The 18,558-nt window shown below is 39.4% G+C and overlaps 1 protein-coding gene across 3 annotated transcripts in view; it reads right to left on the reverse strand.

The window, feature by feature from the left end:
- The window catches only part of Nup58 (nucleoporin 58), a 52,879-nt gene extending 38,607 nt beyond the window's left edge, over nt 1-14,272 (reverse strand). The window contains exons 1-8 of one of the 3 annotated variants that reach the window (XM_031362895.1): nt 13,937-14,248; nt 10,621-10,769; nt 8,366-8,515; nt 7,523-7,660; nt 5,408-5,518; nt 3,484-3,508; nt 2,192-2,257; nt 726-900 (exon numbers count right to left, since the gene is read on the reverse strand). In XM_031362895.1, the coding sequence (XP_031218755.1) occupies nt 726-900; nt 2,192-2,257; nt 3,484-3,508; nt 5,408-5,518; nt 7,523-7,660; nt 8,366-8,515; nt 10,621-10,769; nt 13,937-14,043 (921 nt within the window). In that variant the 5' untranslated portion in view covers nt 14,044-14,248. Of the gene's footprint in view, nt 1-725; nt 901-2,191; nt 2,258-3,483; nt 3,509-5,407; nt 5,519-7,522; nt 7,661-8,365; nt 8,516-10,620; nt 10,770-13,936 lie in introns of all 3 variants that reach the window. The other 2 variants (XM_031362893.1, XM_031362894.1) reach the window with 2 other exon arrangements.
- Between the last annotated feature and the right edge of the window lie 4,286 nt (nt 14,273-18,558).

An 18,558-nucleotide genomic window follows, 5' to 3' on the forward strand; every position in this document is an offset into this window, starting at 1 on the left:
CGCACACCTTTAATCCCAGCACTGGGAGGCAGAGGCAGGCGAATTTCTAAGATCGAGGCCAGCCTAGTATACAGAGTGAGTTCCAGGATAGCTAGGGTTACACGGAGAAACCCTATCTCGAAAAAACTTAAAAAAAGGAAAAAAAAAGATTACAAAGTATTCTTGCATAAATGACTTAAAAGACATATTACAAAGCTACCTCTGGATGTTCTACTAGAAATTCTTTTTTTGTTTTTTTGTTTTTCGAGACAGGGTAAACCAGGCTGGCCTCAAACTCAGAAATCCACCTGCCTCTGCCTCCCAAGTGCTGAGATTAAAGGCGTGTGCCACCACAGTCCACTTCAATTTGCCGTTGGAATTGTTAAACCTAGAGTAAAAAGGCGTGGAACTAGCAGAGACTGTTCTTCAGCCTCTTAACAAGGTTCTCTACAGATCTGATTACATAATAAGGACAACAGTATCTATTCCAAATGGCTGTCATAAAAACTAATTTAGGCTAAAAAGTATAAACTATAAACTACGTAGGATATTGCTATATAGAGAGTTCATATTTAACATGAAATAAAAAATACAAACATAGCAATTTAAAGTTTTACGAATGTTCTGGTTTTCTTAACAGTGTATACATATCAAACTTTATAATTAAGTAAATTCCTACTTCAGGAACCCACACACACAAACACACAGGGTATGGGGGAGAGAAAAATGGCTGTGGACTGGCATACCTGAGCAGTTTCTAACTTCAGTTTGTCGATATTGAGTGTGTTCCTCTGCAACCCACTGGCAGCCAAGGACAGAAGCTGCTTCAGGGCCTTGATGTCTTCCTGGACTTTGAGCATTGCTTTGGAAGACATTCGACTAATTTCTTCCTGGACTTGTTTTTGTTCCTTAACAAATTTCCTAAAATAACAAAAGAACACGAGTGATAGGAATGAGGGGTGGAAGGAAAAGGGGGGGGCGTGGAAATGATATTTATGCAGATGGGCTAAAGAGATGGCTCAACAGATAAGAGCAATAAACTACTCTAGCCAAAGTCCTAGGTTCAGTTCCCAGCACCCACACAGCTGCTTACAATCCCCTCACAGCTATCTATAACCTCAGTTCAAGGCCCTCTTCTGACCTACAGAGGCACCAGACACAATGCACAGACATACAGGCAAGCAAAACACTCATACACATAAAGTAACTCTTCAGAAAAAAAAAATTAAGTAAAAAAAAAAAAATAAACAAAAAGAGACCAAGATTTAAAAAAAATAAAACTTTTTTCCTAGAGAAAAAGAAGTACATTTAAAATAAGCTGGTCATTGTCTAAAATTTGAAAACTTTAGTTCACACTTTCTTCTTTTCCAGACAGAATTTCTCTGTGTAACAGTCCTGCCTGGCTGTCCTAGAACTCTATTTGGACACCAGGATGGCCTTGAACTCACAGAGATTCATAAGCCTCTGCCTCCCAAGTGCTGGGATTAAAGGCATGTGCCACCACCACCCAACACCCTTTCTAATATAATGGTCCTTACAGAATTTTAATTCTTGCTTTCCTGATTAAAACTTTTCAACACTATTTGTGTGCACATGCTATTTTTTGTCAACTTGACGTAAACTAGAGACACTTGGAAAGAGAATCTTAATTAAGGAATTGCCTCCATCAGTCTGGCCTATGGACAAGTCTGTTGGGCATTTTCTTGATTAATGATTGATGTGGGAAGGCCCAGCCCATAAAATATTTAGCAAAAAGATGCTTCCCCTAAAATGTACTGTGACCCTCCTACAGCTGAGGGTTGATTCTTCAGACCCCGCCTTGTCACAGATAGCCACACCTCTCTGCCTACCTCCTCCTAATTGCCACGCCTCTCTCCAAGTTCCAGTTACACCGGAAGTCCCGCCTCCAGAGACTGAAGATGGGCTGCTGATTGGGCCAAGTTGCTGACAAACTTGGGGGAGGGGTTTGGCTTTACCTATCTACCTGTTTGCTTGTAACAAGGAATTCAATGAATGATGGCAGATTGAAAGCACACTATGTGTTGGTCTAATTTTTTCAAACCCTTCCCGTATTTCCGGTACCCTTAATTTTCAGGCTCTTTGACTCCCATTCCAGACGACCCATTCCCCATTCGAATGAGTGGCTGCAGGCAGTCACAAAGTACCAAAGAATTTTTCAAGTTTTATTTATCTAATTATACTTGTTACTTACTGGAGATTTTCAACATCCTGACAGATGACAGGAGGCAGATTTTCATCTTTCAGTGCTTTACTATCCCTAAGAAAAAAGCCACACCTGCATTAATGCCATCCACAAATGCATTAATACCATCTAGAGTCTAAGAATTGACAAATGAGTTTTATTTTTCTGTTAAGAAATGAGAATATAGCTATGTTCTCTACTTATGTTTTTATTCCAGCATTTATAAAGAAAATAATTTTCTTGACTTGAAAATAACTTTAACAATTTATTTGACACCAACATTTCTTACCAAAGATTGGTGCCCATCATAAATATTCTGAAAAGTATCTAAATGTCCGAAAAAAATCAGAAAATACTAGACTGAATGAGATGCTGAACTAAAATTTCTTCTGATTCAAAGATTCTATGATTGACATTCAATTTTTAAAAAATTAAGATATTAAAGAAAACCTACAACTTTTTTCATGAGACTGTATTTTTTCAGAATAATTTAGTATTTCCTACATAACCTTCACTCAAACAGGAAAATACAGCCTACTGACACAATTACAAATAACACAGACAATAATTAAAATTTTGCCTGCTCTAATAGACTCACGTTACAGTGCTGGCTAGAATCCCCAATTTCTCAGACCCTTCATTTAAAACTTTTAAAGCTTTCAATTTGGGGTTATATATGTTCAGCTAACTGTTAATCTATATAAATATCCAAAATCTGAAACACCTCCAGTCTTATAGATATTCAACCTTAATAGGTTAAAGGAATATATGTTTGTGAGGAGTAAATCTAAGTGCATCTTTACAAATTGTTTACTTAACAAATGATTCACAATCTAAGTGGGTAACTGGCAAGTAAAAAATGGCCATATTCTAAGCATGCATTTGATCCATGTGGAAAGCATTACCTTGGCTGAAGACTGGAGGAAATGAAACGCACTGGAGTAGTAATTTGTGTAGTAAAACTACACTGTAAGGGCTGCAGGAATACTCAGTAGGAAAGCACACACTTAGCAGGCACAAGGACCTGAGTCAATACTCAGCACTGAGAAGGCTAAAACTAAAGTATCTGTATTACTGGGAAATGTCAGCCACTTTTTCCTGGAAATGTCTTTAAATTTTCTCAATGACTAGTAATCAAAGATTTGACATTTCAGAGGGTTTCCAGAATAATTTACCATTCTTGGCAAACATGAATTTTTTGCCTTCTAAATGTATACCTAGTTATAATCTACTTGCATCTATACAACCTGCGAACAATTTGAAATGTAATTAAATTTTTTAAAGTTAAACTATAAACTTACTCTGGCCTTGTTCCCGTTTTATCACCTAAAAAAATTCAAAAAGTATCATGTAAAAATGGGTTATTTAACAACATTAACACATTATAAGTTCTAAATTAACAAAAATTAAATACAAACACAAGTATGTGATTCTCTGTACTGAAGAAAGAAACACAACATTGTGATGGAGATCGGATGCCAGGCAGACACATTACAGAGCTCAGCGGCATGTATTCCCTCAAGATGAAACAACTTTTTTTAAAAGTCTTCTTGAATAGATTGCTTATGTCCCTGTCTACCTGTTTAACTCCAGAAACTTAAACATCACCACCACCACTATCAATGTCCCAACTTCTCCAACCTAACTATCCATAAAGCATTCTTAATCCTTTAAGACAACTGTTTCCATGAACCTTCCCATCTGCCACAAGCACAGACTACATCACACCCTCAACAATGGACATCGCTTAAAATGCCAATCTACTACCATTCAACATTTATTTCTTACAGTAGTAGTGAGGTAAAACATTTTTTTCAAATGTTCATTAGGTAAATACGTTTTCTCCATTTGTGAACTCCTCAATCCTGTGATCCATACATTTTCTGAGGTACTGCTCTTATTGTTAAGTTATTCAACATTAACTGAATTTCTATCTCATACATAGCACAGTCCATTTATTTCTAAAATTGAATCCATAAGACACATACTGATTTCAAAGATGTTAAAATGTAAGAAAGCATATAAAAATCAAGTACTCTACATTTTAATGTCATTTGTCATTTACTTTCAATATAAATGGGTTTTTAGTTCTTCTTCCATAACTATTCATACTTATTTTTCCATAAAAACATGGAATAATTAATTCATCACTACCTTTCTCTGCTCAACATTTCCAAATTTGGAACCTTCCTTCTAAAACTGAAGTCTAAGATTTGATGAGATAGGGACTTAATTTTGTTTACTTTCTAAATAGCTCATTTTCTTAAAACTAATGTACTGTGTTGGTCCCCCACAGAATCTGAATACTTGAGATCCCAGTTTGTGGCAATTTGGGTAGGATTAGAATATGTATGTGGCTCTGGGATGGCGAGATGGTTCAGCTGGTAAGAGCACTGACTGCTTTTCCGAAGGTCCTGAATCATGGTGGCTCACCACCATCCGTAATGAGATCTGACACCCTCTTCTGGTGCATCTGAAGTCAGCTACAGTGTACATATGTATAATAATAAATAAATCTTTGGGCGGAGCAAGCAGGGCCGACTGGAGCGAGCAGAGATCCAAAAATTCAATTCCAAAAACAACAAGAAGGATCACAACCATCTGTACAGTTACAGTATACTCACATACATAAAATAAATAAATCTTTAAAAAAAAAAAAAAGAATGTGTGGCTCTGCTGGAGAAGCTTGTCACCAGGGGCTGGCTCACTTTTCAAAAGCCACATGCCATTTCCAGTTTGTAGTTTGCTCTCTCCACTTTCTGTATGCTATACTTGATGTGGGCTGTAAAGTGAAAATCCAGCTGCCTGTCACCTACCATCTCTGATCTGTTATAATTACTAATAGCCCCCTGGAACTGTAAGCCAAATAACTCTTACAGAGTTGCCTTGGTCATGGTGTTTTAGCACAGCAACAGAATAATAACTAAGTATTTCCAATATTAACTGAGTAAGAAATTACAAATATACAGATCATTGTCCTGATTTACAAATTAAGCATTAACTTAGCTATACAAGACATAAACTTAAGCTATTTACAAAAGTCAATAGTTTATACTCAACATATAAAATTTGTGAAATATTGATGATAATATAAACAAACATGAAGGTACCATACTGATGAGTCTTAGTGGTTGATCACACTAGTGATCTTTCAGGGAGTTTCGAGGAACCTGCAAGTATCTTAGCAATGCCATTAGAACACAACACTGAAGTAGCATTACTTACTCTTTTTATCTGATGAGGTACTAAAATCTATACCACCAAGGCCTTCATTGTTGGCAACTGAAGTAGGTGCTGTTGTACCCAAAGACAAGCTTAAAGCATTTTGTCCAAGACCTGTAAATGAACGAGACACCACTGTCAACACCATTTATCAACTTTCCTGACTTGAAGACCATAGATTTTCTTTCTACTTGTTTTAGGAGAATAACATGAAAAAAGTCTGGAGTATGATTTGGGTAAATATCGATAATCTTGTTGGATTCAATAATATATTTAATTTGTAAGTTGGAATCTTTCATTATGAAAGGGCCTGACTATATCTAATTTGATATAGGTAAACATTCTATTTTTAGTTATATTAAAAACTTTTCTATAAAATCCATTTCACATGATATATTTTCATGTGAATACATCTTGCTATTTGATATTTTGGAATTGCACAATTTTTAAATACTCTAGTATGATTTTGTAAAATATAAATGTGATATATCTTAAATGTTAAATATTAACTATGCATTCCCAAGTTATTCTTAAAAAAAAAAAAGGAAAAAAATTTGTTTAAAAACTAAGTAAACCTTTATTTACTTATTTAAATCTCACCTCACTGGCAAAAAGGTTCAAATGGACTACAGTTAATCATAGTCATTATACAAGCTAACTAGATATTTGGTTGACAAATCTATTTTCCCACAAATCAATGCATTCTTTCCTACTCTGGTATGTCTGCTACTGGAGATGCTTACCTGTTTTAAAAGCTGAGAAAATGTGATGTGATAACTAAAAATTAGATTTAAATTGCAGCAGTGACTAAAAGAATAGTTAAATAAATATCATTACGCTAGGTAACCCCAACCCACAATCTGTAATGTGACAATGTATGAAACAATTCTGGCCCCAAGCACTTCATGAAGTGGCACTCTACTGCAACTCTTAAAGTCAATGGCACTTTTAAGTTAGCATGGCATAAAATAAGCATTGAGTATTGTGTCAAGTGTTCAAGAAGTGTTGCCGCTTTGGCTGAGAATCCTCTGCTTTCTGATCCTGTGGAGGTGAACAAGCTGGCAAGCTTTGGCCAGCAGAGGCAGCGCTGTCCCAGATGCTAGGCTTTAACCTCTGCTACACTCCTTCTAGTGGAATTCAAGTTGCTTCTATCAAGTATTTATCCAGTATAAATAGCAATAGGAAAAGCAAATTCAGAGTGCTAGGGGCTTATAAAACGAACTCTTGCCTCTCTTTATTGTATTTTCATTTTGACTTTATATGAATCTGTGTGAAAAATGCTTATATGCTTATTCTACAAGCAGGTAGGATATATTCATTATATATGTTACTGGAAGGTGTTTTGAGTAAATACAAAACTAGAGAATGGCAAAAATTAGCAATCAAAAGATAAGGCAAATTTGAACATCATAGATTTCTACAGGTTATCCTGACCCACTCCTTTCCTTCCTTTGAACTGCCTGGATGTTTTCCATTCACTTAACAGAAGACAAAAAATTACTAGGTTCTTTGGCAGAAACCATCAGGCCATGCTTTTTCACCTTATACAACCAAAGAAAAAGCTATTATAAATGGGCCTAAGAATTCCATGGTTTCTATATTTAAATATGTATCAACTTCTAATTGGTAAACCATGGAAACTCCTGTGCTTATATACTCCTGCATGAAATAATTACAATGTCTTCAAATGACAGGAAAGCTTTACTTGCTCTCAAAAATTCCCTCTACTGACTTCTGGAATGAAAACCACACTTAGAATATAGGCTTATGTTGTAATACATGCAAAGTTAGGATGTAAACCTCCCTTGTAACTCACATGAAACAAGCATCCCCTCTGAACCTCCCCCAACCCCCGCCCAAGACAACTGAACTGACATTTATTTAAAAGACAAATTTCTGTGGAAATTTCTGAATCTTTCTTTAAATAGTCTCACTGAGGTAAAAGAACAACATGTTCTAAAATATGGCTAAGATGTCTACTTACATAGGAAATTTTTTTTGGTTTTCATACTGAAAGAAAAACAGATTATTAAAAAAAAAGTATTCTTTTTAGCAAGCTAAAATAAAGTAAGTTTAAATACAAATATTAACTTCTGGAAAAGAAATGCTATCAATTACCCGATGTTGCTGTGTTTCCACTCTGGAAAAGTGAACCTCCCAAGCCAGCTAGAGCTCCCCCTAAGGAAAGCCCAGTTGATGCTGTTGTCGTTGTGGCTGGTGTGACTCCCAAATTATTCAAAGTAAATCCTGTGGATGCTGAAAGTTAGACAGAGAAAGAGATGAACAGCCTTCACATAGAAATAGTACTTTAAAACACCACAAGAAGGGGCTGGAGAAATGACTCAGCAGTTATGAGCACTGACTGCTCTTCTGGAGGTCCTGAGTTCAATTCCCAGCACCCACATGGTAGCTCACCAATGGGATCTGATGCCCTCTTCTGGTGTGACTAAAGAGGACAGTGTACTCACATACATAAAGTAAATAAATCTTAAAAAAACAAAAACAAACAAACAAACAAAAAAACAGGAGTACATTCTCAAACCTAGATTTCAGACACATCTGAAAGCACTTGCTCAAAATTTTGGAAAGACTCAGAATAAAGAGTAATAATAGTGCCAGGCAGTGGTGGCACACGCCTTTAATCCCAGCACTTGGGAGGCAGAGGCAGGTGGATTTCTGAGTTTGATGCCAGCCTGGTCTACAGAGTGAGTTCCAGGACAGCCAGGGCTATACAGAGAAACCCTGTCTCGGAAAACAAAACAAAACAAAACCAAAAACAAAAAAACAAGACAAAACAAAAAAACAAATAAAAAATTTTTATGCTTGTACGGCAAAACAATTTACCTACTGAAACATCTCCCCAGCCCAGAGTTGTTTAATTTAAGTGGCTACTGATATTCTCTAAATGGAAAAAAATTTACTATAACCAACAAATTCAATTTTCTTCCCATTCTGTCTCACCTGCTGGAGTTGATGTCAGAGCAGATGAGAGAGTAAGACCACTAGCTGAGGTAGAAGTGACAGGCAGGGCAAATGGTGTGGCAGATGCTGCAGGTTTACTGAATCCTAGACTGAAGCCTGTTGTAGACACAGATGTAGTAGCTGCTGTTCCTGTTTCAAAAAAAAATCTAATTTTTATCTTAATCATACAGATATTATGCTGGCCTTAATTAGTATTTTATGTCTGTAATCCTTTTCTTTAGCATTTAAGTAGAATAGAGATACACAAGTTGGGACTAAATTATGGTGAATATAAAACCTTTGGGTTAAGAAAACAAAATACACCAGGCGGTGGTGGCGTACGCCTTTACTCCCAGCACTTAGGAGGCAGAGGCAGGTGAATCTCTGAGTTCAAGGCCAGCCTGTCTACAGAGTGAGTTACAGGACAGCCAGGGCTATACAGAGAAACCCTGTCTCGAAAAACCAAAAAAGAAAAAAAAGAAAACGAAATACAAGATGGGTGTGGTGGTTCACGCCTCTGATCCCAATACTCAGGAGGCAGAGCCAGGCAATCTGTGTATTCTTAGCCAACCTGGTATACTGGTATGTTTAACAAGTTCTAGAACAGGCAGAGCAACAGTGAGACCCTGTCTCAGAAAGGGGGACACACAGAACCAGCACCCAAAGAAAAAGAAATACAAAAACAACTATTCTAATACTGTGATCAATTTCAATTCCCCTCCCCAGGCTTGCCTAGCAATAACACTTATTCCCTCCACCCCTATGCTCTCAACAGAAAAACAGTCCCTCCTGTCCCACCCCGATTGTACTGGAAATCCTCTTCTTCTGGACTCCATCACTGTCAGCATCAAGCCTCTCCTCACTCCTCCTTTTCAGGCCTTGCCTGTACATCTCCTTCCTGCACTGCTCCCAGAGTTCTCTTGCTGCTTCCACCACTGATCTCTTCATTCCAACCACAGCTGCAGGAATCTAACCCTAACTAGCACCAGCTTCTTTGGTTTACTGAGGCAGCACCTCAGTAAGTAGCCAGAGCAACACTACTGCGCTAGCCTCCCTAGTACTGAAAAGGCAGCATGCACCACCACACCAACTATGAACCTGAATCCCCACTGGATGGTAGACCTTGAGTCATGCAACTGACCACAACACAAAGCCTGCTAACACCCTCACTTCAGTCAATTCAATCACTCAAGGCAGAAACCCTGATACTTCTTCCTTCCTTTGCCTTGCTTTAGTTCAAAATCTTATTATTAATTTTATTTCAAAAATACTGCTAGATTACTTGCACCCTCAAAAAAATTTTAAGGCCACATAGGTAGTTTTGGATGTGGACTTATGTTTATTACATTTTTAGGTGTGTGACTCTTTAGTGGAAAACATATGAATTATGAGGCTGGGAGCATAGCTCTCAGTGGAAGAGAACTTGGATTTATGTCTGTGAGGTTTAATCCTTGCTTCTGGTTAATTTATTTTAAAGCAACTACTGAAAGTTTTGGATCCACATCCAAAACTACCTGTGTTTAAAATACATCTATATCTTACACAGGCATGACATTGAAACATTCAGTTTTTATATACCCAAATACTGAAAGGTTTTTGAAAAATAATTATTGGGATCCATACAAAGTTCTTTATAATTATTCCTTCTCCTACACTGAAATAGTACAAGGGGAGAAAATCATTCATTAGAAAAGCAGAGTTTGTTCTCTTCTCAAAAATTCTTACCTAGAATTAATTTTATGGTTGTAGCTGCTATTCTCAGAAACAAAAAAGACAAACTGAATGATCAATGAAGATGGTTTCCTTCTAGATTCCCCCTTCAGAGAATAATATACTTGTAGTAAAACTGCTATATGTATTACAGCAACAAACACAAGCATTTTCCCTAGAGAATAAAGGTAAACAAGGAAAGATATTTGAAGTACTAAAGCTATAAGGAACTATCACTCAAAAAGCTACCACTCAAATGTTTGCCAGAAACTTAAAGAACTATACTTTTTTCTACTTTGATATCAAAATTTAAAACAAATTGGTAAACTGTCTTAAGCATCTTTACTAAAAAAAAAAAAAAAAATACTGTATTATATAATTTACAAAAATCATCTTGATTCATGTTTACAACTTTCAAGTGCGTCTCTGGAGCTGCTCCTTCACCAATACAACCATCCACTTCCAGTGATGGCTTCTTAAATACAGAAGATGGAAACCAAGAACGAAATCTGTCATTTACCCTGGGAACGAGACGTCCTCCTTACCTGCACTTGTTCCTCCTAGCGTGAACCCAGTGGCAGGCTTAGACCCAAAGAGTCCTGCTCCAAAAGCACCTGCAGAGGCAGAGGCAGCTGTAGATGCTGGAGCCGCAGAGCTTCCAAGAGAGCCAAAGTTGAGTCCCACAGAAGGTGTGCTTGTTTATAGAGACAAAAGAAAACAAAGTCTGCTATGGCTAATATTTACTTTGGAAAATAAAAAAATTAACTGTTTAAAATTGTTTTCTCTCATGAAATCTATGATCCAAAAGACATTAAAAGAAATAGACCTAACAAACTCAAACTCCTTCCTTTTCTCCTTAAAAACAAGTCAAATGTGAAGTTCATCTTAATATAATCCTGAACCTGCTAGCTACTGGAGGCAAAGGACTCACACCTTCCCAGCCTGTGTGGGCTACATAGTGCATTCCAGGGCAGTCTGGGAACCTCAATGAGACCACACCTCAAAATTAAGCAAAAGTGTAGCCTGAGACAGGGTGCAGCAGTGGCCTTTGCTTAGCATGTGCACCATTCAAGCCTCACTACTACAAAAGCAAGGAGCACAACAAGGCTGGGAAAGCACTCTACAGCAACTAGGATGTCAGACCACAAGATAAGCATCAACAAGGAACACAATGCTCTCAAGTCTTCACTCCACCCCTAACATATTTTAAATGGCTAAAGATGGTTGTTTTTCCTTTGAACTACTTGAGAACAGTCCATACTTCTAACTATAATAGTTCAACAACTACTCACAGAAAAAGACATACATAAGTTACTCTAGGTAGGTGACTGCTGCCGCTTTACTGCTATAGTAAGTATGTCCTCTGTCAAGACTATGTGTTTACAGGAGAAGCTCTTTACATAGCTTCCGGAAACCTAAACATAGGACAGCTGGTAAAAACAGGGGACTGTGAAGTTCAAAACTTAATTTTCATCTTAACCCTCAGAGGTCCAAGTTTGCTACCTACAGGAGGAAATATAAAAATAACCAAGAAGTTTCAACAATTTGATACCTCAAAAATCATGTAGGAAAATTAATAGGCTATAACACATAAAGCACAATGGGAACTCTTCCTACTCATGTTACACATTTACTTCCAATTCTGCCTCTTCTGAAAGTCAAAGTCACAACAAGCATGGCAACATGCCTGAGGTCCCAGTTATTCAGGAAATTACAAATTTCAAGCTTGCCTGAACAACTTAATAAGACAGTCTCAAATTAAAAAAAAAAATGCATCTAGAATTGGTGGCATAGATCTGTAATATCAGCTACTTAAGCAAGTAGTGGGATCGTCAAATCAAGGCCTACCCAAGGTTCAAGTGAGTTCTAGGTCAACTTGGACTTCTGAGTCTGCCATAAAATAAATGTAGAAAGAGCAATGGGGTACAGTTCCACAGCACAGCACTCCCAATACATAAGATTTTCATTCAATGCAGCATAATACTTGTTTTAAAAAATTTAAAAGAGGATGGGGCATGGCTCAAGCATAGAGGCTGGTCTACCAAGCACAAAGCTTCACGTGTAATCCCCAAAAAGCACGCACGTAGACACACAGAGGCACCAACCACTTGCAAGATGATGGAGAAATAGCTCTGACTTAACAAACAACCATTTGCTAGCTAAATTAAGACAACCAGAGTCCTGGTCAGAATATCATGCTTCTTACATCCAGGAGCCATCAATCCCATAGCCAGCCAGAAGAGCCATTCAGTCTTCTGCAATTTAAACACTGGAAACCCCTAGGAGCGAGCCCAAGAGGGAAAGCTGCAATTTAAACACTGGAAACATGTCCTTTCAATAGAGAGGCTTAAGAGGCAGATGATGCCGAGTAAGCAGAGGGTCATGGAGACAAGGAGCTTCTTAAAGATCTAGCACTTAGGATGGATGAGTAAAGGCAGGGTACTCCACTGTGTTAGTCTCCCATTGACTTAAAACAAGAAGTATTTTATTTCATATTTTGTATATTTTATAAGTATATATTAAGTGTATAGCTTTCACAGCCTTTTATTTTGTAATTATAATTTTAAGACATATAACTTAAACTAAGTAAAGATGGGTCAGTGTAAAAAGGACAAGGTAAGATTTCCAGCTCCCACAAACAGGTAACTTACCATGGCTTCTGGCCTCAGCAGCACACAGAGGTCTCCAGCCCCCAAACCTCCCCGCATTTAAATTTTTTAAAATTTTAAACTTTTATTTATTTATCTATTTATTTATTTTTATTTTTCGAGACAAGGTTTCTGTGTATAGTCTTGGCTGTCCTGGAACTCACTCTGTAGACCAGGCTGGCCTCGAACTCAGAAATCCACTTGCCTCTGCCTCCCAAGTGCTGGGATTAAAGGTGTGTGCCACCACTGCCTGACCCATTTTAAATTTAAAGCCTGGTAGCTCACAGTGAGACTTAACTCTAGTGAGGTGTGGAAGGGAAGGGGTGTGGGGTGGGAGAGGTGAGAGCATCTGATGCCCTCTTCTAGTCCGGCAATGCACAGCCATGGTGCACAGATGCAAGCAAAACACCCACACACATTAAATAAAAGTAAATAAAATCTTAAAAAAAAAACAAACCTAAGTTTAAGATACACCATAAAAACAACAAACCTAAAACCAATTAATCGATGAAACAAGGTGAAAGGTTAAATGAGACAGTAGAGCATACAGTCGCTTGTGTCTAGACAACATGGGTAGTAAAGCTAAGAAAGCATTCTTGTTATGCTTCAGGAGATACTGTCCTTCGAGTACACATTTCCTGATTCTATCAACTCTTTACCAAAGTCTGAGTGATTAATTCTTTCACTGAAATAGCTTTCTGGAATCCCTACCTACTCATTAACACAAACTGAATATATTACACAAACTTAAGAATACACTACTTAAGCTTGTAATGAAAGGAAAAGACCATGTGGGTGGCTATAACACATAATGCTTTACGATATTATGCTAATCTGTATATGGCACAAAATAACTACGATAGAAGCCATAAAAGCTTAAAAAGACAGATGGGGGTCCTGCGGCACAAAGGCTTGAAACAAAAACAGTCGTAAATCCAATGCACCGTAACGTTCAAACGTTTACTTACGATCTACCTATTTTTCTGCTCCTGGAAGCCAGCAACAAGCTGTCATTCATTCCACACTCATTCTATCCCTGAACCTGAGTTGTCGCGTAGGCGTAGCCGCTGCGATTCCAGGCCGCGTCCCCACCCCCACCGTCCACAGCCCGCTGCGGGGCTCGGAGGGGAGCCTAGCAGTTAGAAGGCTGGCCTAGACTTGCCGAGCCTCGCGGGGGAGCACCAGGGTGCAGAAGGCTAGTCGGCACGGTTACCTAGACGCGCCGGCCCCGAAGGAGAATCCGCTGCCTGTGCCGGTCCCACCGGGGGCCACCGTGGTAGAGCCGAGAGTCCCGGACCCAAAGGAGAACCCCGTAGCCATGGCGGCCCTTGGCGCGAAGCCGTCAGCAAGGGCGGAGAGGCCTAGGATGCTTCAGTCCCCTCACTGCCGAGGAGGGATGTGCCACATATCTGTAGCCAGCGGAGACCGGGAGGGAAGTTCAACCCCAAGCAGCGCCGCGGCGAGGTCGGAGGGGGCGGGACCACAAGCGAACGCATGCGCGACACCGCCCGCGCGCCGAACGCACAAGAAGCGCGCCCGACGCGCAGGGGACCCTGGGATCGGCGTGGAGGCGGTCCTAGTGTGAGGCGGGGCGGATGAGGTAAGGTGGGCGCCCCGCCTACTCTCTTAAAGAGACAAGCCCCAGAAGCGCCCGTTGACTCTCGCGGTAGTTTGTGCTTTACTTCCTGAGTGAAGGACCTCGAGGGCGGCTTCTGTCCGGCCTCCGGTCAAAAACCATGCGTAGAATTCTAGGATTGGAGAGGATCTTGGTCGTCACTTCACGTTCCTCCAAGGGGACGTCTGAGTTTCATTGGGTGTCACTGCACCCGAGAAAAAGAGAGGGTCCAGAAACTTACGGGTTTCCTTTTACACACGCTTCCGGTCAGTACCCCGTGGTACTGCAGATTTGCGCTTCCTGCACGGAGGGGTTCGGCGGGGCGGCGTGACACTGCTAGTCTCCTCAGCCTCCGAGTCTGAGGTCAGAACACTGGTGCCCCAAATCCTAGTGGGCAGAGAATGGGGTGCGTGCCGTTCTTGGGGATCTTCCCTGATGGCCGCTTCCTGGCCGTGTGGCTTTCCCACGACTTGGGCTATTTACTAGAGGAGTGGAAAGTATAAGGGCAGAAACGAGCGATCTAAGAACATACGGGCGCCTGGAGCAACATGGGCACCAAGAAATGCTTCTTAGCGGTGGTCTGGGGCGCTGCCATCGTGACATGGCATACTATTCCTGCAAGTGCGTTGCCTAGCTGCCAAGTCTTGTTCGATGAAGCCGATCCCATCATCAGATCCCTCACATTTATTCTAAAGCACAATCCTCGTCATGGTAGAGATTCGAACAAAAGCCCAATGATCTCTGAATCTGGCACTTAATGCCCTTTCTATGACAAATTCTTGGATCTTCCTTTCTCACAGCTCCCCTGTAATGCAGTACTTCTTTTGTGTTAACCTTGGGCATGAATCAGAGCACCCTCCAGACTCATTGTATAGCCCTGTCCTCTCCCCAAAAACTAATAATGATGAAACTCTGTTCCTCACCATTTCCCTTTGGGAGGTCATGAAAGTTAGGTGACATCAGAAGGTGTGTTTGGTACATGATGTCATGTCAGCCATGAATCATACAAACTACAATAAGGACTAACCTGGCAAGATATCTCTGTTGGTACAGTCGTGGCATGAATGTCCCAGTGAACTTTCCTTTTGACTGAAAAAAAATTAAGAGGAATCCAGATTTTTATTGAAAGGTTCCAAAACTTGATACCAACATAAAGTTAGCAAGAGCTACATGTCTGGCTCTTAGGACTCATAAAGTCAGTGGGAAGGGATGATTTTATGTATATGCATACACACTGTAGCTGTACAGATAGTTGTGAGCCTTCATCTGGTTGTTGGGAATTGACTTTTTAGGACCTCTGCTTGCTCTGGTCAACCCTGCTCGCTCCGTAGACCCCACTTGTTCAGTCCGGCCCAAAGACTTATTTATTATATTATAAATAAGTACACTGTAGCTGTCTTTAGACGCACCAGAAGAGGGTGTCAGATCTCATTACAGGTGGTTGTGAGCCACCATGTGGTTGCTGGGATTTGAACTCAGGACCTTTGGAAGAGCAGTCGGTGCTCTTACCTGCTGAGCCATCTCACCAGCCCAGGATGATTATTTTAAAATATAGTAGAGACTAATATGTCTATGATGAGAAAAACTATGGGCATATGGAATACTTTCAGTAATTCTGTAAATCTGTGACTTTAAAATTCAAAGCTTACTGAAAAATTTCAACCTGACTCTAATAAAATCTTGTGCAAAAAAAAAAAAAAAACCAAAAACTTCATAGGAGCTATTCAAATTAACAAGAAATGTCATCATAATCAAATTTTCATATATTCATTTATGATTTATGACAAAGTTCAGCTATACAACAGTGATAATTGATCACTGTTATAATAACCCATATCCCACAGGGACAAAAAACCTGGAATTTATGCTAATGGATACATGAAGTTTAAGACTGGATTTAAAAAGATCCTTGCCTCTATTAATACTTTAAAATGATGTAATTCTGCCCCAGCAGCGTGTGGTGTTGAGGTGCTACAGTGTACAGCATGTGGGAAGCTAACTGGAGAGGGGACTCCATCTATACACTTCTGGAGAAGCCCCCACCGTGCTGAGCTAAGATTTCACAGGCTGCTGTTTTGTGCTTCTAGCCCCCAACCCACTCCTATAAGTAAGCCCGGTGGATTTGTTGGTTGCCCAAACGAGATATGGGTGGGATATGTTCTTTGTGCCCTATCTGAAGTGAGTAGGTGTCTGTTCATATCTCCCCAGGAAAAGCTCACACAAAACCTAGTCTAGTGTAAGCAACAAAGCCTTCTCCAAAGGGTCATCTAAGTATTCTTTGCCATGGCATTACAAATATTTTTATTGTCTTCTATTTCCTTATATGGATCTGCATATTTTAGTAAGCTAAGCCTGATGATTATATAATCTCTTATTGCTCCTACTACTTCAAAAACAGTTCCTTATGTGCTCCTTTACTGTGATTTTAATTTAATTTTCTTTTTTTAAGATTTATTTTTATTTTATGTATATGAATACACTAGCTGTCTTCGGACAACAACAGAAGAGGGCATCGGATCCCATTACAGATGGTTGTGAGTCACCATGTGGTTGCTGGGAATTGAACTCAGGACCTCTGGAAGAGTAGTCAGTGCTCTTAACTGCTTAGCCATCTCTCCAGCCCTTAATTTAATTTTCTTTGGAAGATTAATTATCATAATTATTTGAGGTTCATTACAGAGGTGCATTGTACCAGCAAGGATTTGGTGCTTGCTACTATAAAGTCTTGAGGCACCATTAGCCCTGGCCCATTGAAACACCATTTACCTCTTGAATGTTCTTGGACTAGATAACTCAAATGAATCCAGAATATAAATCTGCCTAATGGCATTTTCATGGTTGTAATGTTTCCAACGCAAACACTTCCTCTCCTTCTCATTGTCAAGGTGGATTTCCTTCTCTGGGACACTGGATTGGAGAGTTTCTTTCTGTCTATGGCTTTATGTAGGTGGGTCTTCCATTGGATTCTCACCTAAAGTGGACCCTGCACTTGGGGTTTTAGTTGGGCATGTAAGAGGGTATCAAAATAGATAGTAAACTCACCTGATTGACATGGTCTTCCTGCAGAATCAACATCAGTGTCCTGCTCACCTCTGTAGATGCATACATTGCTCCATATTTCAATGTATAAGATCCCATTGTCTTGCTAGTTATTTAATTCTTCATAGAATTTGATTTTATATTTTCCATTACTTGAGGTTTTGTTTTAAGCAGAGTGATTTTTGAGCTTCTCATATTACCATAAATGGAACTTTAATATGGATTTTGAAAAGCAGGTCAATATAGAATGGTTAATAAGAATGCAGACTCTGGAGTCAGACTGTCTGACTTTATCTCCTTTGTAATATCAGGCAACTTCATCATATTTCATTTTTGTCATCTTTGAAGTGAGAGAAGTACCAGTACTTTCCCCATAACACTGATAAGATACTTAGTGTCCTTCCTGTAACCTGATAATCACAGTAGACATTAGCTAATATCAGTATTACTGTCTGGAAAATTGGAAGAGAGAAAATGTTAGCTGTCAAGAAACAAGTGATGAACAGGCAAGATGACATAAAAAGTTTTACTGTATTATACAGTGTAATTTGCCTTTCTGTAGTCTCACCTTTTCAGATGCCTCTGTGTGTGTGTGTGTGTGTGTGTGTGTGTGTGTGTGTGTGTGTACAAAGCTGTGCCACAGGACATCTGTAGAGGTTCTAAGGTTTGAACTTGGGTTGTCAGAGTTTTGTTGCTAGCACTTTACCCAGGAACCATCTTACCAGTCCTAAAAGTGCCATTTTCTAATTGCAAATGTGAAACTGCTTACTTCATAAGGCTTGGACAACATGTAGCAGGGCTACTCCACCTCCTCACCACTGCCATCTAGGGCAGGAGCATTTTGTTCTGTGGGCTTTCTGGCACATTACAGCTGGCCTGGACCTACTAGTTGTCAGTAGTATTCTGCCAGCCCGAATAAGATAATAAAATGGCTAGAGATTTCACCAGAAATCCCATGGAAAGAAAATACTTCTAAATAGTATCAGAGGAACTAAAAAAGGAAAAAAGAAAAAAAAAATCATGCATGGTTCTATTTGCAACAATTACAAACTTTGCTGGTCCCATTGAACTTGCTGTATTGTAAGTAGCATTTTGTTCATGTAATAATATATTATAATTTTGTTGAGGAATATCCCTCTATAGAATCACACACACACACACACATGAGAAAGAGAGAGAGA

The sequence above is a fragment of the Mastomys coucha genome, unplaced genomic scaffold (assembly GCF_008632895.1).
Source record: "Mastomys coucha isolate ucsf_1 unplaced genomic scaffold, UCSF_Mcou_1 pScaffold9, whole genome shotgun sequence".
In the NCBI taxonomy this organism is placed as follows: Eukaryota; Metazoa; Chordata; class Mammalia; order Rodentia; family Muridae; genus Mastomys; species Mastomys coucha.